The sequence below is a fragment of the Rhamphochromis longiceps genome, linkage group LG1 (genome assembly GCF_057381845.1).
Source record: "Rhamphochromis longiceps isolate RC_006_pf linkage group LG1, R_longiceps_female_GT1.1, whole genome shotgun sequence".
Lineage (NCBI taxonomy): Eukaryota > Metazoa > Chordata > Actinopteri > Cichliformes > Cichlidae > Rhamphochromis > Rhamphochromis longiceps.
In genome coordinates this window covers 26,546,252-26,573,988 of record NC_140557.1, presented here as the reverse complement: position 1 = coordinate 26,573,988, position 27,737 = coordinate 26,546,252, and the positions used below count along the sequence as shown (strand labels likewise).

The 27,737-nt window shown below is 38.1% G+C and overlaps 1 protein-coding gene across 1 annotated transcript in view; it reads left to right on the top strand.

Moving 5' to 3' along the window:
• The window catches only part of LOC146678834 (protein diaphanous homolog 3-like), a 166,260-nt gene that overhangs the window by 88,880 nt on the left and 49,643 nt on the right, over positions 1-27,737 (top strand). Inside the window, exons 25-28 of the mRNA XM_085403617.1 lie at positions 283-446; positions 7,731-7,866; positions 26,342-26,437; positions 27,059-27,121. Coding sequence (XP_085259743.1) covers positions 283-446; positions 7,731-7,866; positions 26,342-26,437; positions 27,059-27,121 — 459 coding nt within the window. The remainder of the gene's footprint in view (positions 1-282; positions 447-7,730; positions 7,867-26,341; positions 26,438-27,058; positions 27,122-27,737) is intronic.

Here is a 27,737-nt window from a genome sequence, read left to right as displayed (position 1 = left end):
ATTAGTTAGGCTTTGAAAAAACTGGTGGGCAGGGTTAACGTTAAAGTACAATGAACTTTAAGTGCAGCAAAAATGGAGTAGTGTAAAATGCACACACTTTGACCTGACTGAGAGCTCTTAATGCAAACGTTGGTTTATCGGCATTTTATTTCCAACTTAATTTCTTTGCAAAAACAAGAGGGAATGGCTCTCACTTTTGTTGTCAAGTTGGAGATGCTCTCATCAGCCTTTAATGGATACTTGTTGTGAAATGTAACAATGACCTTGACCACAACCCTCACAGCTTCAGCAAAGTTGCACGGGAGCAGTATGACAAGCTGGTGATCATGCACGGCAACATGGAGACGCTGTATCAGAACCTGCTGGAGTACTTTGCTATTGATCCTAAGAAGACTTCTGTGGAGGAGCTGTTCACTGATCTCAGCAACTTCCGTTCAATGTTCACTGTGAGTACATGGTGCAATCCTTCATTTTATATTTATTTTTTTAATATCTTGAGTTGGAGACATTTGCATATTGAATAATGTTTTGACTTTTCATTAAACCTGTCCTGCTATTAAAGCCACACAGGGATTAGCACAATATTTGTGTTACAGGAACTTATATGTCTTAATGAGAAATGAATGACTCAGCCTGTCTCATATTAAGATGTGCTTTTTTTTTCTTTTTTTTTTTGAATGGATTTATTTACCATTTAGTACAATGTTACATTAAGAGAAATACTGCAGTGCTACTTCATATCAGCTGGTGTTTTAATGCTATTTAAGAGTGTTTCATTTATGGGTGCATTTTCATTTTGCCTCTTGTTAACATATTTTAAGAAATGACAGAATTGCTAATGCTAAAACTGTGATAGATAAAAAATAGCTCTAACCATAAAGCTACTTATGATGTTGCACTCATTAGTTGCCCAACATCCATGAAAAATACAAGCAAAAAGGCAAACCACAAAATAAGTGAAAGATTTGCCAGAGTTTTATTTCAGGTTTGAGAGGGGGAAAAGACCTTGAAAATAGGGGTTATTATTTATCTTTTTATTCACTGCCTGTTTTATTACAGAACTTCTACTTCGTTCTGTGTCCTGTGGTAAAATACAAAGCAGAACAGTGCCAGTCCTGTGTAGTCCAGTCCCACCCGGACATTTATGTCATCCCTGAGCTCTGTGCCCTTATCAGTCTGGTGCTACCGTGAGCTCTGGAGCTGCAGAGACCCACTGTGTTTAATCAGCAGGATTAGTGGCACAAGCCACTGGGCGCAACAGATAATAGTAGCTAATTAGCCTACTAAAGTTATTGCCCTGCCCCTAACTTAACATCTACCACACACACAAATGGATTTCATGCCTTTTTGCTTTTTCCCCCCCCTCCCTCCCTGCATAGTGATTACTTATGCTTTCGTTTTTTCTTGTAGCCTGCTACTTTTTTTGTTGTTGTTGTTTTCCATTTATGCACTCTTCAGGCAGAGTGGCCGTGGGGTTTTATCAGTATCCTTCCTAGATCAGAATTGACAGAAACTTTAATGAAGCTTCAGCTGCAGTACAAATGCAGCTGCTTTCTTATGGATCATTCTTTGGAAGGAAGGTACGTCAAGATGTGTAGCAACAGAAACTGAAATAATAATATATCCCTGCACATATGATGCAATTACTGTAGGATATGTGAACAGCACAAAATTTATGTTGCTCTGGCTATTGAGCTTGGCTTGTACTGTCATTTTTTTCACCCACTTGTCATTTTGCATTTCTATAGCGACGGGGTGTGTGACTGCTGCCCGACCGGCACCTTTGCTATAAAAGAGAATGGGTGTCAGAGCACAAGGGTGCCAATGTTGCAGTGTATGTGAAAGACTCTTTGGCCCTTTAGAGAGCCCAAATTTTTTCCTAGGTACCCTGTTTATTTTTATTGATGCTATTGATCCCAGGACTAACGTGTGCTGTTATCCATGGCGCATTTAAATAACTAGAGTTGCCAGAACTGAGGCTAAATGATGTCGATCTATTCTGTATTCTGTGCATTGCTATTGCCTAGTAATAAAAACAGATTTTAACATTGTGTTCTTAAAGCTAAACTGTTGCTGAAATCCCTTTTATTTGAAGCCTATGGTTCAGTTTTGAGTTTTGCAGTAGCTTTTATGTTCTTACCAAACATAACAGTTAATGATGCTGCCAGTGAAAGGTGAAGAAGCCAAGTGTTATAAAGGCTAGCATTATATGGTCAAAACTCCCAAGATAGCTATTTATTCCCCTGCGATAGGTCAGGGCGTTAGCAGCTTACACTCTCAGCAATTCGTTGAAATGGTCACATCACGGAGACACATCTTAGGAAAAGCCAAGGCTAGGTCAACGAACGTAGGCATACAGTAAATCTAAGCATTGTAACCTCTCGGTCAGATCTGTGTCAGCATTTACCCTGCCGTGCCGAGGCCCATGCTAATAGGTGCGTGCTGTCTCTAGACCACTGCCTGGGGCAAACTGAGCCTTGAACTGTGTGTATCTTGTTGGCAGAATGTGTGTGTATGTTTGTTTGTGCGCATATGTCATTCTGCTTTGGCATTTATTTATTTTTTAATAGGAAAAGCTGCTTAGTTATTTCACACACAAAGATGTGCACACACAATTGTGCACACACATGCAGCATGCCCAGTCACCCGTAAGAAGGAGACACAGGGCGAGGCCGCACATCTGACAGGAATCCAATTGAGCGTGTCTAATGGCGGACATCCATGAGAGAAGGAGGGCGAAGCAGACCTGCAGTGATGAAGGAGAGCAGTAGACAATTTTACAGAGCTGGTTCTCCCTCTCTTTATTCCTCTACATCACTAGGTCTCTCGCTATTACAGTAACATATATAATTTTTTTTTCAATCAAAAGATCTCTGAAAGTCTGTGTTACCTCAGTTCATATTACAATGTTACATTTCAGCACGAAGATAATTTTTAATTTTACATTTAAAAACAAATAAAAATTGTCTTACTTGTGCTTGAAGTTAACATTTTATTCCATTCAGCTGATGTCCCCACTGACATTTTAATTCTTATTTTCCTAATTGTCTCTGCGATTTAGTAAGACAGCATAGCTTCTTCATGCTGGCTGTAATCATAACAATTTTTGTTTTAATAAGGGTGTTTTTGCTGTAATAATCTTTAGCTGCTCATTTCTGTTTTGTTTGTGAAGTTTAAAAGCCATCTTTTTTTTTTTTTTAATATATAACAGACCCACTTATAGTATTGACCTGTTACTGACTCATCATTGTTTTCTTGAATGGTTGGTAGCTTTGAAAGATCTCGATTTAAATAAGAGGTTTTTTTACGCTTCTACATCCTTCCTCAGTGGATCTGCATAATCATATCATTGTAATCCCCTGCCACTTTTCATAATGAACAGGGGCAAAAAAAGAGTATTTGTACTTTTGTACATTCCTTAAAAAAATGAATGTCTCCCATCATCCTCAGCTGTAGTTTGTGCCTTTTAATAATTGGCAAAGGTTAGCCAGTTAACACATAAAAGAAACCAAACTGTGCATGTTTAAAATATCCCTCTAAACATCATAATATGATAACATGGATCACCCAACATTTATTGTTTCATTCAGAGCCCCACTGTACCAAAGTACAATTTTACATCAAGGCACAACCATGGATGTAGACTATTATTTAAAGGGGGGAAAAAAGTCTGTACTGGTATTTGCACTTATCATTATTCAGTTGCCATTTATGTCTGTTGTTCTATATATACACACACACACACACACACACACACACACACACACACACACACATATACATACATATATATATATATATATATATATATATATATATATATATATATATATATATAAATTTAAAAATTTGTTGTATTTGTGAAGTTAGTTTTAATGTGTAATTTATATATCAAATGCATATATGTTCAAAGAAAAATAGTCCCATCTGTTAGACTGTAAGTATAGGGCTATTCAGATTCTGAGCAGCAGCAACTCTGTTTGATTGCTTTAGCACAAGTATATTTACTTTGTTTTAGTAAGTGAAATTGCCCTTTACATGGAAGAGTTTTGATGAAATTTACATTAGGCATCAGTCATAGCTTGTAACCTGGGATCATTTAATTGTTCCTTACTAAAAATATGCTGCACATTGGTAATCTTGTTCTTCTCTTTTCTTTTTCCTCATTCTTTCTGTCCTTAATTTACCAGATGCCCATTAAGAATATAGTCATTTGTGAATTGTTGGTTGCTATAAGCAACTCACAGTCATTCCATCAAATCAAAGTTCATTTTGTCAAGTAGTTGGTTTCATTTAAAAATAGTTATAAAAAGAGAGCTCTGAGTGCTTCACAGACATTTGGTATTCATCTCACCCTCTCTTATTCTTCAATACTCTCTTCTCCTGAATTTCTATAAGCCTGTCGAGTGGTACTTATCAATGTTTTTAGCTGCTATTGTCTACTTATGTGGGTGAGTTTAGTCAAATGTGTTCTAAACCCTTCCCATAATTTTTTTCTCGCTGTATTTGCAACACTTTATCATAACTATTGTAAAAAGATAAATTGATGAAAATATACAATTTACTTATACTAACTGCAACAAACAACAAAACTTGATGTTGATTGCTACTGGACAATTAACTAAGTTGTCTGAGAACGCTTCCATCAAAGTTTACATCTCCTTAGTGTTTGGATTTCTTTTATACATTAAAACAGATTTTAGATTTAACAGAATGCTTCAGTTATTGTCTATTATTACCTGTGATTAATACACTATTTGGACAGAAGTATGGCGCAATCTACACATTAATGTTAGAGGAGTGACTTGGCCGTTGAAACCAATTGCATGAAGGTCCAGGCACTCAGTTTTTATGCTGAAGCTTGTAACTGCCTCAACTCAGTCAGCAGAAAGATGTCGATCTTTTGCACTATGCGCTTCGGCACTCATACAAAATCCCTGTTTTGCATTGTTACGTTTTCTGCCACTATTGTTATGTTGTTTCCTAAACACTTCTACTTTGCAATAATGCCACTTAGACTTGATTGTGGATTATCTAGGATGGAAGTAATTGACTCGTTGCAGTGGTGGCATCTTACCACACTTGAATTCAAGTGAACCGTTTTGAATCGCCCAATCTTTCACAAATATTTGTAAAGACAGACTGCATGGCTAGTTGCCTGATTTTATCTTCCCAACAGTCCAGAGGACCACTAAAACTCTTCAACCATTCTGTCAACGACAATGATGTGGGTGTTTTGGTTTGTGTGGGATTGTGATGAAATGTCAAGTTAATCAATGTTAAATTACCTGTTGCTGTCGACAGTAACTTTGCTGTTTTACATTAAGATTATGACTTAATATTGGCATGAGCAAGCCACCTTCACCCTTCAAACCCAAACTCAGTACAGGGGAAAAAACAACAAAACAAGCTGAGTGGGCTTAGACACTTTGTCCATTGTGTGTTTTTCCTAAGTTATAACCAACTACAATTACTTTTTATAAATAAGAAAAAACAAAATCTCAAGTTTGTCCAGTGGAAGATTAATGCAATAAGGGGCAAACGTGGAGCATTTACTATATAGGATTGCAGTAGTGTTTATATGTAGTTTTATATAGTTAAATTTAGCCATGCAAAAAAATAAAGGATTAAAGCACAGGCTAACAGTGATGAAACCATACCACTGTGTCAGTACTGTGTGCAGTTACAACCCTATTATTAGTAATATACACTTTATTTAGTCAATTGAAAATTTCTCTGAGCATCAACAAGACCTTTGAAACAATCAAATATACTGAAATGTTTTGAATTCAAGTTCACCATATAATTTCCAACTATAGTCACTTGTATGCCGACATAATAAGATGTTGTCAGTGGGTTTCAATAAGTGATTGCCCCTCTTTGGTGTGCCACTGTAGTTTTCCCCATACTACACAGTTCTTGTAGTGTCTGTGTATGTGTTTTTGTGTGTATACATTTATGTTGGTTTGATATTACTATTCTATCACTGACCTGCCCATCAAGCTGAGCTGTGTAGAAAACCCAAGTGGAGGGGGGTTTGAGGGGGAGAACTTGGGTGTTTGATGAAAGCCTAGACTCCCTTGCTTTAAGTGACTGGCTATTGATCAGGATGGCAATCGTGCTAGCACTCTATTAAATCATAAGCAGTCTGTCTCTCGGCTGTGGCGTTATTGAGCTATTGACAAAATTGGAGGAGTTTAACAACAGGGACTACAGAGCCTGCAGTTACAATAGTTGATGCATACCAGATGTCCTTATAGACGGATTCTCCCTAGAGAGACTGATTCAAATGAATGACATAAGTTTGGAAGTTTGGCTACATCAGCATGTTTAAATGTCAGTAACATTTAGTGACATCTGAAAGACTCAAGACCAAATATTGATTTTAAACAACCACCAGTGTTTACTTGTATGAACTGTACTGTACATAGGTTATTCATGTTTAAAGGCCTCCAGCGAATAATATTTGATCCTGCAAATTCCAATAAAATTCTCTTAGGACAGAAAAATATAATACTTAGGAGCAGAAATATTCTGGAGTACAAGAAGTACTGTACAGCAAACAAACTAAAACTATTGCTATGTCCATGTGGTTGATCAACATAGATATTTGTGTTTGTTGTTCACTTAAACTTGCAAATGAATTAGCTTGAAATCACTAAGCGTGTATACTTAACAAAAAAAAAAAAGTAAACCTCTTTGCTAAAGATTTGATGCTCCAGTTAGCAATCTGGTTACTGATAATATGTGCTCTTCTTAAGATGGATTCATTGCTGTTACCAAAGACTCAGTCACAACTTTACCAAACGTTTTAAAACAGATTATAGACAGCCCCAAAAAGCTATAAATGGAGAGCCAGGTTATTAGAAATACATCACTCTACGTTAAACTGTTATTTTAGTCACAATAAAACATTGTAAACTCTTTGACATGTTTTCTAACTTTTATACCTGCTCAATGTAAGAAAGTAGCTGCAGTTATTCCATAACAAACTAACATGAACAGGTTATTCTTGTGTAACCATAAACACTTTTTTTTAAAGAAACTTCCGTTTTTGTTTATGTTTATTTAACACTGCAACCTGCACAGAATCCCTTGTAAGCTTTGCTCAGTATCTGTTGTACAGCCAGTTAATGTTGAATTGTGTTATGTTTGGTTTACATTTCTATCACACTCGCCTGCTGTGACGTGACTAGATAAAGTATTTTCATTTTGAGCATACCACAGTGGCCAGATGTCTGCTGAAAGTTCAATCTGTATATGTTAAAACAATACTGGAAGAATTTACCTTTCAAAAATGTTTTTACACTCTGCAGTAAGGTAATGCTGTCTGTATGTGATGAAAAAGACAAATTATAGGGAAAAAATGTAAAGCAAAATCAAATTCTACGTTGCTACAACTCAAAGTCAAAGAACAGAATTGCTTGTAATCATCATCTTCTCTTGATTCCTTGATCATTGATGCATCAATCTCATCAATCTAGTCTCTGAATTCAGTGATATGAAGTTCGTTTTTTTTTTTTTTTTTGTCTCAGAAGACTTGAATCACAGTGCAGCTAAGAAGCTTCACCTGACTTTAGTGGTGCCTGATAAAGATTTCATCAGGGTTTGACTGCTGCCTCCCTCTTTGACAGGCTTAGCACTATTGTAATTAACCCCACTTAGCAGTCCATCATGTTTTCTCTTTTTTTTTCTCCTCCCCTCACATTTTCTCTGTCTCTGCCCTGCAGCAAGCACTGAAAGAGAACTTCAGGCAGAGGGAGACGGAGGAGAAACAGAGGAGAGCGCGTGCAGCAAAGGAGAAGGCAGAGCGTGAAAAGCGGGAGAGACAGCAGAAGAAGAGGAGGTTGCTGGAAGTCAATGCAGGTAAAGACTGCATAATTTGCTTTGCCTGTCAACTCTTGCAACAATAAAACCCTTTCACAGAGCCGTGTGCTGAATCAATCTAGGGTCAAGCGGTGTAAGAGATCACTCAAAGACAACGAATCTCATTTATAACATACAGCCCAAATTTTAATGGATTAGAATTGACAGCTATTTTCTCACAATTCAGTTTTCAACACTATAAAAATAAAACCCCCACATCTGTAGAGAAAATCTGTCATCTCATTTTGATTGATGGATGTAGTTAAGTAATGTTTAAAATAATATCCATTATGTGATATTAAAGCGTGTCATAAGGCTTTTATTTTAAACTGTCACTCTGTCCATATCACTCATGTTGAAATTACAGTCTTAACTTTAATTATTTCAAACCAATTAAGCCATCAAATGTAGCTGACCCGTGCATTATTAAACCACTATTACATAGTAACACAAATTTGAGACATGAGCTTTATTGTGTTGCTTTATTTTCATTTGTGCCCTTGTAGACAGTGGTTTGTTTGTTTTTTTTGTTTTTTTTGTTTTTTTTGGTTTTTTTTTTTTTTTTACAATATTACAAGGATTACAGAAGTTCACTTTTTAACTAACCTATCTTGAGAGGTCAGAAACATTTGACAGGATTCAGAGTATTACTACAACACAGCACTTTCAACTCTTCTTGTTGAAACAGTGTTTGTAACCTTAGCATATCCAGTCTTTCTGAGCAAGACAAGTATTATGCCAGTGCCTTTTAAAGGAGATGCTACAAACTGCCAAAATTAAATGAAATCCTTCTTTATGTTTCAACATTTCAAGATAACTAGGTCATAAACTAGGACACACAAAAAGGTGGTATCTTTTTGGTTCTCAAAAAAAGAGAAAAGCAGCCCAATGCAGCAGAATAAGAATTACTCTACAAAGGAAAAAATAGTTTCTTCTGATTTCTGCCCAGAATTTAGCAGAATGCTTTTTGCTCACATGTAAAAATAAATATAGCCTTTTTATTTTTTTAACACTTTTCAGACAAGTGCTAAATTAGAGTAAAGAATCTGATTTGGAGAAATTATTTTTTTTAAAACAAAAAAGACAGTCACTCCTATTGCAGTATCAGAGAAGCTTGCGCTCATGCTTTATTTGACATATTAATAAAAAATGAGTGCATAGTAGGTTCAACAATAATACCACATGCACCATATATCAGTTTATATGTGTAAAACAAGGAAACTATTTTGAATTATTTGGGTGATGGGGCAAGTTTCACAAGCCTAATCTTGTTCAGTTTGTGACTTGAGTGAGTACTGCCCTGTGCAGTATCACTTAAGTGTCATGTGATTGCATTATCTGTCAATAAATGCATTATTTCAAAGTAGTGTATTTCCTCTTTTAAAAAAAAAAGCAAATGCTTTAAAACACATCCATCAGAGCAGAAACTCAGTGCACTAAAAGTGAATAAACTGACACATGAATGAGAAATTAAATTCAACGCTCAGTTGAATTGCATGAACATGGTCATAAAATCCATGTGAATAGTTACGTGTTTGCGCCTTGCTTTGATAACTTGAAAAAAATCATTGTGAGACTTCAGAAAGATGGAAAAGGATAAAAAGAAGATTGGTGACCCTCAAAAAATCAACTGAAATATATTTGCTGCAGTAATCAGGAGGTATAGAAGAAGCCATAGTACTACCAATCAGAGCTCTAGCGTTTGCCCTGCTAAAATGACGATATTGACAGTGTGTCACAATCTTTCTGAGACAGACAAGTGCTTCAGACTTGAAACAGGGGTCATCATTGAAAATCTGATTTTCTGTGACAGCTTAGACCATAGGTGTCAAACTCTGGCCCGCGGGCCAAATTTGGACCGCAGCCTAATTAAATTTGGCCCATGAAGCCATACAAAATTACTATTAGAGCTGGCCTGCATGTACTGCTAATACTACAATTCCCAGAATGCTCTGTTGGTGTTTTGGTGCATCAGTCATGACAGGACCCATTAGCACCCTCTCCTCTGTTGACCATAGTCATAGCAACCATGCAAATACTGCCATGCTACCTATCCCAAAATGGCAAAAAGAAAGGCAGAAAACAGGAGCTTTCTGGACAGGTGGGAGAATATGAGGAAAATTTTATAAATGATAAAATGATAACATTTAATTCAGAAGGCTGCAAATACATTTTTTATTTAAGAAATGAATTCCACTGATGTGTTATTTAATTGCAATATTAAGTTATATATACGTTTATATAAGTTATATATATTGTTTAGTATTAAGTTATGTTTGTTCCATATTCAGTTTTTCAGCAAAACTTGTTTGAGTGCATAAGAAACGATTCCTTGTTATATTTGGAGGAAGATTTTTTTTTTCAATGAATATTAATGACTTTGATCCAGTTTTGTATTTTGGCCCACTGTGTATTTGAGTTTGACACCCCTGGCTTAGACCATGGCTGTCAAAAATAAGGCCTGGGGGCCAGAATGGGCTCAGCAAAGACTCCAGTATGACCCAGTGAAAGGCTTTGGAAAAAGTGCAATGAGGGCATGGATTGTGAACTTTCTAACTGTAGTTTTACAGATTTTAAAGACCTCCACCATTGCCACTCATACTGCATCAAATAGTTTTGCAATAGATACGCAATTAAATGAAATGACAAAATGAAGTACCAGAACCTTTTGCTTTACACATGTATTGTGCAGAAAATGGAGATGTATTGTTGAAACTGCACTTTGTTTTCTTATATTATGATATTTCATGGATGACCTGTTTAGTTAAATGTCCTTACAATGACAGAAAGAGTTTTTTCACCGGTCTGGCCCACAATTTAAACTTAGTTTGAAATCCCTGACTTAAACAGTGCAAAGAATAGACCATAATGATAACCCCCACTTAAAAGAAGAAGAAAAAAGTCTTGTTCACATATTAGGCATTTGGCACATATGCAAGGTAAAACTAAAATAAATTTGTGTAATTCAGATGACGTCCAACATATTTGCCATTAACCTTGCAAGGGCTTCTAGAGTGCATGGTTCCTACAATGAAGCATAGAGGTGGGAATGTGATGATAGGGACATGTTGACATTTATAGATTGCACCATGAATGCGTGTTTATGTAAGACAAAATATTTTCTGACAGCATGCCTCCCACTCTCCAGTAGTCTGGTACAAGAATGATATTCCAGCATGATAATACAGCAGACTGCCAAAATCAGAGAAAAAGAAAAAAGGTAAAACTATGACCTGGCTGGTGCATTTCCTGACTTGAATCCAACAGAACACCTTTGGAGTGTTTTTAAAGAGGAAGGTAGAGCAACAACCCCTCCAGCAAAGAACAGCTGGAAAAAATTATCTAAAGAGCGACAGAACATCTCTGGAAAAAAGTGTGCAGTGCTGTACAGTATCCTACATGCAGGAAAACATGGAGTCTGCAACCACAAATAAAGGAGGTGGACAAAGCTTGTGTTCAATTTGAAAATGAAGCAGTTACGTGACACTGTTTTAAGTCATTAGACTGTTAAGCGATACTGCGTGGGGTGTACAAACTATCCTATAAATGCAGCATCAGTGTTTACTTTGAGTGGTTACATGCTGTGAAGACAGAAGTTACTGTTAAACATTCCTCATTTATATTGATATTTTGCATTGACAAATGGGACCTGAATCTTATAAATCATTGTCTCCTTCCCAACTTTCAGCAAAAACTGAGAAGACAGCACCTAGCTGTCTAAAATGTTATTCTCAAGAGATACTACTGCGTCTTACACAGATGGAGGCTGTTACTCTGGCTTGTATCATACATTATCCGATACAGGCTGTAGTTTTATAAATCACTATTAAATATTTAAATTTGTATTGTTGCTGCATTTGATGAACATATTTTCTCTCAAGGGAAATTTATCTTACAGTTAGAAAGCAAAATCATAACAGACCTCCAAGTGGGAGTAACACTGAAACTATCCCCAGTGAAAGAAGCTCATATCTGTCAACATAAATGCATTTTCAGAAAGTCATAATTAATTAATACTTGTCCACCCGATAGTCTTTTCTTTAACCACTTATTGGCTTCAGTTTGTATTTTAATTCAATTTTATAACACTAATACACTGCATTTGGTCTTTGACAAGGGGCACAGAGCAGTTATCTATTCTTTTGCCTGAACCTAAATAATAAGAGAACAAGATTAAAATGTATCTATACGTTTTCCCTAGCAAGTGTTAGTGTCTAAAGATCGGATGAAACCTTCTCTTTCCATGAGCACAGAGCTCCTCAGATAAGATTTGAGAACATTTACACAACAGAACAGCAATAGAATGATTAATGAGTCATAATTGCAAATTTAGCAGACGTTTCACTTAAAAAACAGTATTTGTTACCTCATTCCCTCTTGTTGAGCTGTGCGTATCAGACCAAATTTGCATTATGAGCCATAATTGCAGGTAAGGCTGTTACAGTAGAGTCAACACAGCAGTGTAAACAGATATTTTGTTACTTATCTGAGAGCGACTTGCCAACAGTATGTGGCTGTTGTTCATTTTATCAAATGTCAAAATGCTAACAAATGTCAGCAGGCGGCTGTTCTCAGACAACAAAAAGCAGGCCTAGACAGACTGTATTTGAAGCTGTGTTTCTCCACAAAAGGACAAAAACCAGGTGCTGGTTTTCACTCGATGCACTTTTGCAGTTTTTCTGAAAGACTCAAAAAGTTGGTCGCTCACCCACCCCAGAGTTAATGAAGTCTGACATTACTGTAGAAAATGGGATCTTGGCAAGATAAATATGCATCAGTTGGCTAAATTATTGTTCCTTATGAGCCACCATGGCTGCATGTGTGTTTATGGCTAGGCCAATCATTGTGCTAGTGGACGTAGTTTAGCCATGCGTAGTAAAGTCTCTCCATGTCAGCCCTGCTCACTCAGTTGTTATGTTTCTGATTAAACCCATGACAGACATTTGTGGCATCATTGGGCAAAAAATTCTATAATAACCTTTGAGCATATTGTAATTCAAATTGTTGAACAAATGAAAGTCTGGTCAATATTACTGCCAATGTAAATGCACTCATGACAAGAACATTTAGCTGTGAGAGCAGAACCACAATTGTCACAGTTAATAAATACCAAACGAATTTCATAAAGACAATCTCCAATACAAAAACTCCCATTTTAGCATTCACTGTCTTCTTCAGTGGGAGAAAATGAAGGACCATTAAAGTTTAGACTGAATTTGAATGCTGGAGAACTTCAGCTTAAATGAGCAACAGCGTGTGCAGCAGAGGGAAGATGTGCTGTGTGTACACATGCTGCAATTTTTCTTGGTCTGACTAGTTGTTTTTCTGGAGGCACAGTAGCTCCTTCCACAATTTGGAGGTGCCAGCAGAAGCTGATTGTTTTCAGAGAATATCTGACTCTTGTACTCTTGCAAGGATATAGTGACAGCAAGTAAGACAAAAATCAAATCATTTTTAAAAAAGTTACCTACTGCATTTAGAATTTAATAAGCATCCAGTTTATGCCTTTGGTACATATGCAGTTTGCAGAGTTGTTTTAAATGCCGTCTGTGCTTTGTCAGATGTTATGTCTGCAGAATAATGTCCCAAAAAAAATCTGTATTTTATGGCTTCCTTTTACCAGTTATAGTTTTGTCAGAATGTTATTTTTTCCTATTTTGCATAACGTGATGACTGTAGAAGGTGTAATTACACTGGCCTGCTAAGTCATTGGTTGCTTGAAGTGAATATGAGAACTATGCACTGGAGTTAAAATTCTACAAAAATCTTCCAAGCCGCCTACAGATCCAGTATCATTTTTGTATTTTCAAAGCGACCCAACTCATTAATTTGAATGAACCAGTTCACTGTCAACTGCTCTCAAGGAAACTGCTGGGAAGTAATTTTTGTGGACCAATATACAACGGCCATCTGCAAGGTTTCCCATCCCACACAAACAAATATGGAATCCATTACTATATAATGCCTTATAGTGTACTACTGTTTGTTGTCATTGTTTATCTTGTGGTTGCCACAGCAAAATGCAGAGCAACTGTCACCCCATAACTTCACAGCAATCTAATTTCTTGTCCTATTTAAACACATTTAATAACCCTTCAAACGTATGAATGTATTATCCAAACTTCCTTGAAGCAGGATGTCCCCATGAACACACCCTCAGTGCCTTTGTAAATATGTCTACATACACAAGTTTTTCTTATCAAAGTGCTACTAGATTAATAGTTATTTAACTAGAATTCTCCAAACATAACTCTTAAGAAGGAAATATTTGCCTTATGCCAGACAGTCTGATCCCTAACCGAATTGCTTTTTGTTGCCAGTTTTCTTTTTTTTTTTCTCTTTTCCCCCCCTTTTTACCTACAAGCACTCCTGGTGCCAGAAACACGTTCAACAGTTGAGACCCATTTTCAGTGCTCACACTAAAGCTGGCAGAGCCATTCAGCTTGGCAGTCCGAGCTCTGCAACAGCATCTACAGTCATTACTATGCCAAGCACTGTAGCTCTCCTGTAGACGTTAGGGTGCAAGATCAGAACCACTGTGCTCCATCCAGGCCAAACATACAGCTGTGGCTTTACTATCAGGCCACACCAAGGCCTGTCTTGGCTGAAGCATAATACAAACCACCTCATTTCTCTTTGATCTGGCCTGGGAACGCATTTGCCACAGATTTCCTGAAATTTTACAGTTTTGAGCTAATCCAGTAAACACGCACGATGAATAATTTCAACATTTGTCCTATAGATGGGTTCTCTTCTGTATACTAGACTGTTAATTCCAGCAAAAGAGGTAAAGGCAAAAAATAAAACTACTGCACATAAAACGGTGTTTGTGGGTTGTGGTACTGTTGCAAAGACCTGATATGTTAGTTGATTGATTATCAGTGGTCTGCAGGTGCAGGCTTTGAGGTGCTGCGTGTGCAGTTATTATCAAACACTTTATGTGGATAAGGTACTCCTCCCACCACCACTTCCCCTGCCGGTGGCGGACTCCCTCAGGTGTCGGTGTGTTGGTGGTTCTTTGTGTCTGGGGGTGGGCGTCCGGGTACACACCGGCTCACTCCTTGGCGGCCGCTTGTCGGGGCCTGGGGCCTGGGGCTCGCTCGGGCCCCCTTTGGAGGTGGGGTGCCCCCGGCCTCTCGGCCTGGGGCTCGGTCACTCAGGCGCAGCTGGGGGCCGGCGGAGCTCACGGGCGCGTCACTGCAACTCCCCCTGACTTCTGCTCCGCGGCTGCTGGGCGAACCCTCATCTGGGACTCTCCTCAGCTCTTACTGGAACAGTGGCGCGGCTGCCCCTCTGTTGGTCTTCCATGGTCTCTTGTGTTCTGGGGGCCTCTGGATGTCTGGAGTTTTGATCTCCTCCATACCCGCTTCACACCCTGGAGGACGGGGCTGTGGCCCCCCCACACTCCCTAGCAGATCATTACATGGAGAAACCTTTGGAATGCAAGCATGCTGATCCACACAGGTATGCACACATGGGTATTCACAGACGCGGACTAAAGCTTTCTTGGCTGCTGCCTCAAAGCACACTGCGCGCTGTCTATCTTGCGTGCTGCACAATATCGTTTATTATTTAGTAAATATTGATATCTATGACTAGCTAGTTTATTGTGATGGTGCTTTGTTTTCTCTATTATTATGTTGCTCTTTGTTGTTTGCTGTCTCCTCTGTTTGGTTTTTTTTGTTGTTTGTTTTTTTTTTTTCTCCATACAGGTGACCCAGGAGTTCTTTTTTTTTTTTTTCTCTCTCTCTTCCCCCCCCTTCTCACCGTCTCTTCTCCCCTTTGGTTTTCTTTCTTTCTCTCCCCCTCTTTCTCTCATTCATTCCCCCTGTCCTATTTATTTAAAAAAAAAAAAAAAAAAATGACAAAGGATGAACTGAAGCTCTGCCATCACGTAATGTCGCATACTGCTGTTTCTGATGTCATTTAGGGGGGGAAAAAAAAAAAAAGAGAAAAAAAAAAAGAAAAAGATAAGGTACTCCTACCTGTTTGTATTGTTCGTGTGATGTTTTAGCACAAGAGAGATAGATGGCAAAATTGTTGGATGACATTGAAATTATGAAAATTACTCCCCTTGTTACACAACATGTTTGTTTGAAAGCTGCACACCAAGGTTGAGGAGAAGTGTACCATACCGTACCATGAGGCATATTACGGTCTAGATGCTTTTGTGCAAAGGCCTCGAAAGGCTTGTGATGGTAGAGGTTGGAAGAAACTCTTGCTTGTTTAGCTTGGATTAAGCAGAAACTTAATATTGTCTTGAGAAATCAGAAAGGGAAAACTTTGTGCATTTTTCAAGAAAACTGCAACTTGAATAACAATATAACTAAAATAAAAATGTGTCTAAAAAGAAGACTAGAATGCCCTGGAGTGTGAAAATTGAGAATCCAAGCCACAATTACATAGAATCTCTGCTTCTTCTTTGTACAGGGTTTAGCTACCCATTTAAAACCAAATTTGTGCTATTTGGCTTTAAATATTGTTTAGAAGAAGCCTCACTGCTTAATTAAACATTTTTCATATTTTTACCTAAGATTTTGATGTACCTCAGATCATTATAGTCATATGGCATATTAACAGTAGATCACCAACATAGGGCTTTCAGCATCCTTTGCTGGCACTGAGCGCTTTCAATCCTTGTGTGAATTTGAAAAACTCTTGCTTGTTTAGTTTGTAAACTACTCCAACTGACAACTTGGCATCTCTTCTACTTTCCTGCCTCTCTGTGTTGGTGAGTGTTTTTACTGCAAACTTTTAAATTAAAAAAAAAAAAAAAGTTCAAAAATAAGAAAATCTGAAGAATAAACTTCAGCCAATTTTTGTCAGAAAGGCTTATATAAATATGCCTAGAGCTTGAAATTTATTTAGATACGCTCAGTTTAAGATAAAGCTAAAGGCAAACTCGGTGACATAGCTAAGTCGTGATGTTTCTGGCATTGCACACACGTACACACACACACACACACACACACACACACACACACACACACACACACACACACACACACACACACACACACACACACACACGCATGCATACAAGCGGTCTGTTTGGATGAAATGAATACGTGATAGAGATTTGGCGTTTTTCTACCAACCCAGGACAGGATTTGGTCTCCCTCTCTCTGTCTTTCTCACTATCTCTGACTCTCTCACTATCTCTCTCTCTCTCTCTGTCTCTCAGCCTATTTATTAACTAAAGAGCTTTCTCTTTGTTTGTCAGGGAGGATTGTCCTCAATGGAGATTTTCTGTGTAATCATCTGATTATCCATCAATTCCCTAAAAAGCCCCAGAGAGGCTGTGTATCCACATTATGCTGAAGGGCAAAGCAATGAGACAGGGAAGGAAAGGGGAGGGATTTTTTGGAGGAAATGATCAAAACGAATTGAATCTTCTTTACCTGTTACAGGTATCTGCATTCAGTTTGTTTTTTAGCTTTGCCTAGTTCTGTATTCCTGGAACGTGAGCTTATCCCAATTTCCTTCTGATATTCCTCCAGCTCTTCTACCTGCACTATAATAGACAGCCTGGTTTCGTCATTGGTCTGTTCTGGCACTTTGAGAGAGCAGGAGCATCAGCTTGCATGCATTTGCATAGAGCCCTATGGAGATTGAAATTCACATTGAATAGGTGTTTTTTTTCTTCCTCCTCTGGCTGTGCCTAGCTTGTGTATGACAAATCTGTTGCATTAACTCCCAGGGTAGGCCGGGAGCAGGAATGTTTGTGGAGCGACAAATTACACATCAGAGCTTTATTTAACATTCCCTACATGGCTACAAGCAATGAACTATTAAGATGTCAAATAGAAGAACTGCTACAGATGCAACCCTGCATGCAAAGATACTAAAAGTATAGGAAGGGCATAAGAAAGGGAAAGAATAAAAATCTGTTTGAGAAGCAGGAAGCTAGTATGAGAGTCTGCTTTCTCGTGAGATATTTATTCTGCCAGTCGTACAGTTCCTTATAGTTCAGCTTTTAAATTTGAGATTGCCTTGTTATTAAGTATGTGGTGATAGATGATAATTGCTGGAATTTACAGTGATATACAACAGTATGACAATCTTTTTTTTTTTTTCTCCATTGAGTATTCAGTTAGTATTAGTATTCATTATGTATTAAATTAACGGTACCATTGAAAGAATATTAATTTTCCCCACTATAGTTTGCTGCCGCATCCCTTTCATATAATTGACACACTGACACACATCCTTCCCTCCTTGCACACTGTGAAATTAATGTGTGCAAGACGGGAGCTCATTGGTCCATTGCTATATAAAAGAAAAGGTTATTGTAGTCGGGCATTTGTAGAGATGTAGGTGTTGTGCCTCTACCCTGTGTGTGTGTGTGTGTGTGTGTGTATGTGTGTGTGTGTGTGTGTGTGTGTGTGTGTGTGTGTGTGTGTGTGTGTGTGTCAAAAATAGACTCTGCACCCACACCAGACACACAGTATAACAGTTAGGTGTGAGAAAAATTACCTTACGAGTTGATGACACTTGTTACCAAGTACAGTGAGAGCTTCCCAGTAAGTCATCCAAGACAAACCAGTAGTGGACATAATGCAGTCCGTTGAGACCCCACGGTACAATATAATCACAATACTTAACTCAAGAGACAACATGAATGGTTTTAAATATTTTTGCAATGTGCTGAGTATTGGAAACAATATATATAGCAATTTCTTTATTTTGACCTTTTTTTCCACCTGCGTTTTATATCCCCAAAGGCACAATTTTTCAGTGTCCATTTCATTTCGTACAATACAGTAATCAGTCTCCTCTTCACACTTAAGCCATTTTTGTTGCAGCAAAATTGCTCCTGGATTGCTGGATTGTCAAATAGACATACTGACCAACATTGTCATTTAAACCAAGAGTGTTGCATGTGTCATGAAAAACTGCTCTGCAGTCCAGTCTAGTTTAACTAAATGCAAATGCATGGACTTCTGTACTGTTATTTTAAGCACGAGATAACCGTCAACAGTTCTTTGTGAGATAATGAGCCACACATCATAAGTGTAATTTTCAATTCAATTTTATTTATACAGCACCAAATCACAGCAACAGTTGTCTCAAGGCGTTTCATATTGTAAAGTAGACCCTACAATAATACACACAGAGGAAAACCCAACAATCATATGACCCCCTAGGAGCAAGCGTTTTGGCAAGAGTGGGAAGGAAAAACTCCCTTTTTAACAGGAAAAACCTCCAGCAGAACCAGGCTCAGGGAGAGGTGGCCATCTGGCGTTGACCAATTGGGTGAGAGAAGGAAGACAGGACAAAAGATGCTGTGGAAGAGAGCCAGAGATTAATAATAAGTGAACAAGTGAACCCTTCCTGCTGTACTTGACTTGAGAGCCTGGGTACGACTGTGTCCATGGGGAGGAAGGGGGGGTTGTCCACACATACACTCAGCAGCACCAACGGTGGACTGAATAGGCAATGAGTTTTATTCTTTCAGTATGAAAACATTTAGTTTGTTTTTGAATTGTATATAATAAAATATCAATATGTGGTGTCATACAAAAGCAGACATCATGAAATAAATTAAATCCAAACGAAATCATTCATATAATAATAAATGTGGGGACTGGAACTAGATTGTTAGCAGGAAATATTTTGGGTGTTGTCAGCTCTGGCATTCAGCCTCCATAGATTAGGATCTTCGTCAACTTTGTAGGTTCTTATGTTCCTCAGGTTCTACCCGGATATTTTTGCAGTGTGATGTGAAGAGAGATCTTCTGTTGTTGGTTTGTTGTTTGTTTTGTTTTTTGCATGTCTGCAAAAGTCTTTACGCTGGGCAAAATTACACAACATGAAAGTTCAGTCCTAAGGGCTTATTATATTGTAACAAGATGATTAATATTATTCAATCAAGGCATATTATCACAATTGTAACATTTGTCTTTATCTCTTTCCTTTTCCTTACCATAGTTTTCAGAATTGTAACTGCCTTGATTCATCTGACAGTCACGTTGGGTGCTATTCTGATCGGTTAATGTGTTTTTAGCAATGGTGCCATAGTAGCATAGGAGCTATATGAAAACATTGCCTTGCAATAAGCCTCCTCTTCTCCACTCAGAGTATCAAAGTGAAGTCTAAGTGGGTATTCAATGTAGAGAAGGGTAGCTGACTAGCCTTGCTGCACCATTTGTCTTCTAAGTGTTCAAGGGAACACCGTAGTGGGCCTGCATTCATTGTACTCAGGCATGCCATTTTCTCTCCTTAGCTTTTCTATCCCAGCCCAGTTGACCCTATTTCGTTCCTTGCTCCGGCCCACCTCAGCTACACACTGCTACGACTGGGTCATCGTCCTGATGATAAGTGCTACATCCTGTTGAGTGAAGTGGCGGGAGACATTAGTCTGGGTCTGAATAAAGGGTAGACACTGACACAAGGACAGATTACTTGTCCAGACAATGGAAAACGCCAGCTTGAACAGGCTCTGATTAAATAGATGGTGATTGAAGTTTCACTTCAGACAGGAGGATAACTATTGCTTTTTCCCAGAGGTAGAGGTTCAGTTTAGACTTTATTCTGCTTCCAGAGTCTATTCTTTTGTTTTCTGGGAGAGTAAACCATGTTTGGCTTTTATCTTCTTGTTCATTTGACCTTTTCAATTGTATTTCTACATTTGCACTTTACTTTCACATACGTAACATAAATAAAAAAAACGTTCACATATTTTTTTTTCTATCTTCCCAACAAAGCACAGTAGTAAGCTTGACACATTTTATTAGAGCTCATTTGCAACTTACTGATATCTTTCAGCACAAAAACACAGGACTTCAAGCTTATTATTAAGTTTCACTGATGAAATTGTGAGCTTGTAGCATTTACTATTATTAAGCTTTTAAACAGATATAAAGAAAGCCTAGACTAGTTCTCAGAAGTGTCTGCATTGATAGAGGTTTCTGTGTACTTTGCACACCTGTCCTGAAAGCCCTGATCCCCAGAATAGAAAGAGGGAGGCAAATTGTGCACATCAGAGCCGGGATGCGACTCAGTCATTGTCCTATCCCTTTCAGCAATCTTAGTTCTCCTGCCACTTCCTCCTCAACACCACCTTTAAGATCTGAATGACTCTTTCAAACCCATTTCACAGCTGGGAGCTTGACTAATATTCTGCTGCCATGTGTTTCCCCTCCATTACAAATCATGTGACATGTCTGTGATTGCTCTCTCTCCAAGTTTGTGAGCACGTGGGTGTAAGTATATAAATATGTGTTATGATTTTCAGTGTTGGGATGTCTGAAAGAACCTCTTGTCTACATTGTATAAAGCAGTTTTCTGTCTCGGCCTTTTTGAGTTGCATCTGATTGATGTGTAAAATTGGACTGTTTTTGCTCCCATATATTCCTGAGGCGGGAGATCTGAGTGGGTTTCGTTTTTCCTCGCCTCCCGAGGCACACAAAGCGTTTCATGTTCTTGTGGGTTGGAGTCAAACGGAGTACTACACATGAAGGCGAACACTGCAGGCTGCGATAGATTGATCTTCTCCTTTTTGCTTGTTTTCTATCTTGTGTGTATTTTTTCTCTCTCGTGCGTCTGTGTGTGTTGTAGCGAGCGCAAAGCTTGCTGTCTGTGATGAATTGCTACAGCACTGGAGACAAATTTGGACGTCGAGGGGCGTTGGTTTTGCTCAGAAACTGTAGCTGCCTCTACGCTCTGCGTAATGATGAAGAACTAGGCACATATCAGCCAGAGGAGTGCAACTGCTGTAAATGAAAAGCACAACAAACGCACACATTGGAGCAGACAGACAAGGAAGTGGACCATTATACATCTACTCTGTGCGTGTGTTTGTAGTCACAGCTTGGTGAAGGGCTTTGGTACAACCATAGCCAACTACCACTGGGATCTTCTGTCCTCAATACAAAACCCTGAGCCTATTGGCACTTTTTTTTAGTTTAGTTTTAAGTATAATAAGACAATTTCAGTTTGTAGGCCCCAAGATGGTTACAGGTAATCTCTCGTGAAAGTGTTTCAGATGGAAAAAGAAGCACAAACCTTGTAGGCATGTTAGACGTGGTTAAACATTGAATACAGTCTCAGCAATCATTAACAGTTCTTAAATCTTTTTTCACATTCATATAAAGCAGTTTGTGTGAAAAATGACTTTCTCTAAGAGAGAAAGAAGGAAGGAGCTACAGGTTTATCAGTTCTAGTCAGTTTTAAATTTTAATTATGTATTCTGTTACAGTCTATAAAGCTGGCTAGTCTCAGAGCAGCAGAGCGGATCAATCACTGTGTGGTCGGCAGAAACACTTGCTTGCTATAGGATTTTCTTGTGCCATTTAAAAAAAAAAAAAAAAAAAGAAGTATTATTTTGTATATCCTTTGAGACACCCTCAACTCACTAAAGGTCAGTATATTGGAGCTTGCAGATCAGTTCTTGTTCTTCACTAAAGTTAGTTGACTCTCAAATGGTATCTCAAAATTCCTTTTTCCTAGGCTACAGTTTTAAGCATAACCAAGATGTTTCTTGCAGATATTCTTTCTACTTAATACTGCAATCCAAAATAACCGTGGGGAGAGTTAATCAATGTGATCAATGCAGAAGGTGGTTGATAAGACATACTGTTGATTGACTGACTATAATAATGAATACAAAAATAGAAAAAAGATTTGTAACTCTATATGGAATTCAAAACTGGTGTCTGACATTTCAATAGCAAATGTTAGACCAGGGATCGGCAACCTGCAGCTCTTGAGTCCTTATAGTGCAGCACTGCATGGTTTGGGAAAATAAATTAGAAGTATTTAGCTGAAATGTAATTTATTTATGTTAGTTCTTTTTTAACTTGTAGTTCTAAATTGGAAGATTATTGTGATATTGACATATAAAAATAAAATTATATTCTATTATTTTTTTCATCGCTCAAAATAAGCGTCACACTCACGGAAGCCGGTTTACCCGCCGAAACGGCGTGCATTTATCGAGACTTTCAACCCCAGGTAGGCCAATTATGGATCTTCGGATCCACATTATGTCAGCAGCTGTTCTCCACCGTGGACTATGTTAAAAACAAAGACCGCTCACGCCTCACAGACGACAGCTTACAGTCCTGCGTAAGATGAAGTGACTTCGTACAGACGCTGTGCGCAGAGGTTCAAGAGCAGAGGTCCCATTGTAAACATACCATAGCAGACCCGACGATGTTTGCATGAACATGCTTTTCAGCACCTCTTTAAAGGCCACTTTTCACACACGGTTGCTGTACGCTTACAGCCGGCTGTAGCTTTTCAGCTCACAGCACGACACACACCAACACAACAACACAGATAGCACAGAGGTTAAGGCGGCGAGGCGTGATTGTGGGTGCCGCTCAGGTGCGTTCGCCTCCCCTGCAGCGGCGCTGCAGACCACGCCCCGCCACACACATTAACCAGGTAAAATACATATTTAGGCAGAATTTTGCAAATATCTATTTTTCTTTTTTTTTCTTTTTTTAGCAGCATAGTACTGTTTTTCCAATTATTATTATTATTTTTAAAAGTCAGATCAAGGCTTCAAAAGCCCAAAGGCGATATAAGGGTGGCAGCTCACAACAGTTTTTGTTTGCTACATGGATCATTTTAGTTCAGCTGGGTGTCTTTCCTGTTATATTTCTTTAAGAGTTCAAAATGTGTTAATTACATAAATAAAATGTAATTTTCTCTGTAGCACTTCATGAATTTCACAAGCAACACACCTTAGTTGTTCACACAAAGCATAAAGGTAAAAAAACAATATATACGGTGTTATCTTCATTTTAGATGTCAAAAAGTATTTGCGGCTCCCAGTGTTTTCTTTTGTGTGGAAACCGGGTCCAAATGGCTCTTTGGGTGTTAAAGGTTGCTGACCCCTGTGTTAGACCCACCCAAAAAAGAGTTATAGTTGATGGGTCATATTTGATTGGTCTAGCTAATAAACTTAAAGTTAAATGCACCTGAGTGCATCAATTATTACAATAATTAGGTTACATGCTACTGTTCTGGACTATAATGCTGTCGCCAACATATGCACAAATGGGATTACTGTACCCATATGTGCTTTAATATGAATATTAAATATTTCATATCATCGTAGAATGCCAGGACCTTTGGACCAATAAAGGTCCAAGTAGAGTTGCAGAGTCCCAGTTGCAGTCATAGAATTTGATTTTATTTTCTTTTTCCTCTGGTGTGTGTTATTTTTCCACGGGGAATCAGGCGAAATGAAGGAGTGAGAAAAATACACAGAACCTTAATCAAAGCAAAGTCCTCCTACCTTTCACTAAATCAGTGGTGGGACTCAGTAGTCACACCTTGGCTGATGGTACATCTTGGCCAAGCTATGAAGTAGCTTATGAAAAAAAGCTGTACCAACTTTTCTAGGGCATTGCACTCTGATTAAGTTGACTTGTACTTGCCTAAGTAAAGCAACAGTTAAACAGTGCTTATTTTCATTTGAAATGTAAAAATATTTTTAAAAAAATGTCATATGATTGTCAAAGTTATGCAACCCTGTGGTCAGTGAACTTCACTGAATAGGCCAGCGTTATTGTTTGCATGTCACAATAGAATTAAGAAAAGCAATTAAAAAGCTTTTTGTAACCTGACTTGCTATGTTGCATTTTATAAATATGATGCAATATGGTGTTTGTTAAGTACATCCAGTAAGTTAATATTTAAGTTAACCTTTGGTTAGTGCTTAACTTAGACAGAGAAACAGCTGATGGATAAACAGTGCCACTCAGTAATTAATTATTAAAAAATGACTTGGATATAGAAAACCACATACTTCATGTCTGATTGTACGTAGAGGAAAATAACGTGACCTGAACTAAGGGAGAAAAGCTTTTCATATTTGCAAGGAAGCTTGACAAAACAATTAAAATTTTATAGGCAACACACACCACAGCATTTAAAAGAAAACACCCCCACACACATTAGCATGGCAAACACAGTGTATTTTGTCCCTTTACATGCCCATATAGTATACCTGGCTGTTGGCTGTTTTTCTTTCTATTTTCAACGCATATTACTGGTCAGGTCTATCATTTCCCTCAGGTGTCAGGGCCAGGTTTTCAGTTCCACCAACCAAAAACACCATGATTTAAATGTCAAAGTATTTCCCTTTCAACACATTATCAGCATTCTGGTAGTTTCTCTGCTACTACAAAGCAAGGATTCGATCTTTTAAGTCAAAAAAAATAATTAAATACTCTGAAACACGATGTTCACAACTTTGATGTATTTCAGTTTCATAACATTCTGTTCATTCCCTTATACTCTTGAACCACTTCTTATTTCTTTTATTTTGCTAGTGATTTACTGAATCTCCAGATATTAATGGAGCAGTATATAAGGCAAAACAGAACTTGTACTCTCTTAGGCAGCTTTCTTGTCATCTCTTTAAGTAGCCTTCAGGTATAGTTCTCCGGGCTTCTTGAAGAACATTCAAAACTCTTCTTTGGGTGTTGGCTGCCTTTTGTTCTGTTCTCTGATGATCCCACGCTGCTTACATTGGCAGTGTGCTTGGGATCATTGTCGTGTTAACAAATTGAGCTGTTGCCAATCAGGTGTTGGTATTGAATCGTGGATCATAGCTGATGGTACTTTTCTCCTATTTGTGATTAATTAATTTTGACAAGGTTCCTAACACTATTGGTTTAACTCCATGCCCAAACCATGACAGAGCCTCCATAACCTGGCTACAGACACTCAGTGTTTTTCCTGTCTCCTGACTTTCTGAGTACATATTGATGATGATTTGATACAAATATTTTACTTTGTGCAGACCAATTCTTGTGTAATTTGGCATTCCTCAACGTTTTCATCCAGTTTCCCTTAAAAATGGCGTATTATCAGCCAACAGTTCACTGAAACTGTTGATGAACAGTAGATGCATCAACTAAAGGGCACAAAGATGGGAACAAATGATGTGTCTTAGTGACAGGCTGCTAGTAACAAAGTGCCTAAAGATACAGTTTAATGCATGTAGACACAACACTGGTTCATCCTTTTTGGTACCTTTTTTGTGCTTGAATGATTCATAGATCAGTGTTAAGTAGTTCAATACACACACACACACACACACACACACACACACACACACACACACACACACACACACACAAAACATTCCTCTAAAGATGGTCAGCTACAAGGACTGGACTGATAGTGAGTGAGCCAATTCCAAAAGAAATTTTGAAATATCTTCTGAAAGGCTGAAGGCTTTTGTTTAAGACCACTTTAAAAATTACATGAAATTCTGTGGCTGTTTATAAGAACTTGCTGACTTACAGTATGCAGGACTTGGACCTAGATTCTTCATATATTGGACATATAACCTTATAGTAGGCATAATGTAATGTGTATGTACTCTAAATTGACACAGTCAGTATAGGCAAACTAAACAAAATTACACGTTATAGAATTTAGTTTCTTCCCCTCTTGCATTTCTTCTAAAATCCCCTTTTTTTTTTTTCTTCTTTTTTTGGGGCATTTTTAGAGAATGATGAGACAGGTGTGATGGATAGTTTGCTGGAAGCCCTACAGTCAGGAGCTGCATTCAGAGACCGCAGGAAGAGAACGCCAAGACCCAGAGGTGAGTCTAATATCCCACATTTATACAGAACGACCCACACACACAGAAACCAAGTACACACACTGTCTGGCAAAACACTGATGGAATTCCAATCAGATGTTTAAATAATGACTTCTAGCTCTAACCTGTCACCTTCATGCATTTATATTTTTTCTTATTTTGTTTTTAAAAGTTGAGCAAATTGAATGCATCCTCAGGTTCTTATGTTTTAGCTTCATTTTCTCTCATTCTCAGTAAATTGCAAAATACACTGGTTTGTTGTTTGTACACATTCTTGCCAGCAGCACAGTGCCAGAGAGTCTTCAGCTGACACAATTCCTACAACTGTTTGATGTGTGGATCTTGTTTTTTCCCCCCTCTGGGTTTCTTAATTCCAAACGAAAGATGTGAAAAATTAAATGTAAATCCAAGATGTGATTTGAACGCGTTTGGAAATGATTGGTGACTAAACATTGACACTGGCACCTTAAACTTATTAGCTGTACCTCGAAAAACATTATTTCTTGCTAATGAACTTCACTTCACAGCTGTTCATCACTGGGCCAATGCCGTCACATCATCGTTCTAATCCCACTTAGTACTGTACATGTTGGCATTATTTGTCCGCTGCCCTCCTTACAGATAACCACCACCAGACGATCAGCCCCAGCTCCTTCCGCCAGGTCCTCAGGCCTGTTAATTATGGTAAAAACACAAGATAAAAAAAACTGTTAAAGCCTAAAGCACGTTCAGCGCTATCTTTCATCTGCTCTTGGAAATCAGCCTTAAACTGCTCTTGCATGTGTTATATTGTAAATTCGTATATGTCCTGCCTTTTTGTGTGTTAAGTCACCTTGTTATTTGTTCCTTTCGCTTTTTGTGACCTTGCGTGTTCTTTCTGCAATTATGCAAGACTATTGGTAAAGCAATTTGAGTCGGTGCTATGTGTGGATGTTAAGAAAGTTAGGATTGAAATTCTCTGAAAGTAGTGTGTGGGCTGTTCTGGTGGCTCAGTTTGATAAGGCTCCTAAATTGTGTAGTAAGTGAAGCATTTTGAATGCAGTGTTTTTGTAGTAGCCGGGTTCTTTCACATTCTTTAAATCCAGGAGAGAATAACATTTTTCTTTGGAATTTATCAAGTCTGACCTATGGACTGTGTGTTTCTGAAGAGTGCTGAGGCATACAGATAAAGTGCTATGATACACGTTGGATATAAGCCACTTGTAGCCTAGATTGCTTCAGGTATTTAATATTCATCATCGTCATTTAGTACGTTCATATTATTGTTTTAATGTTAAGACATCTATCTGTATGATGTCCT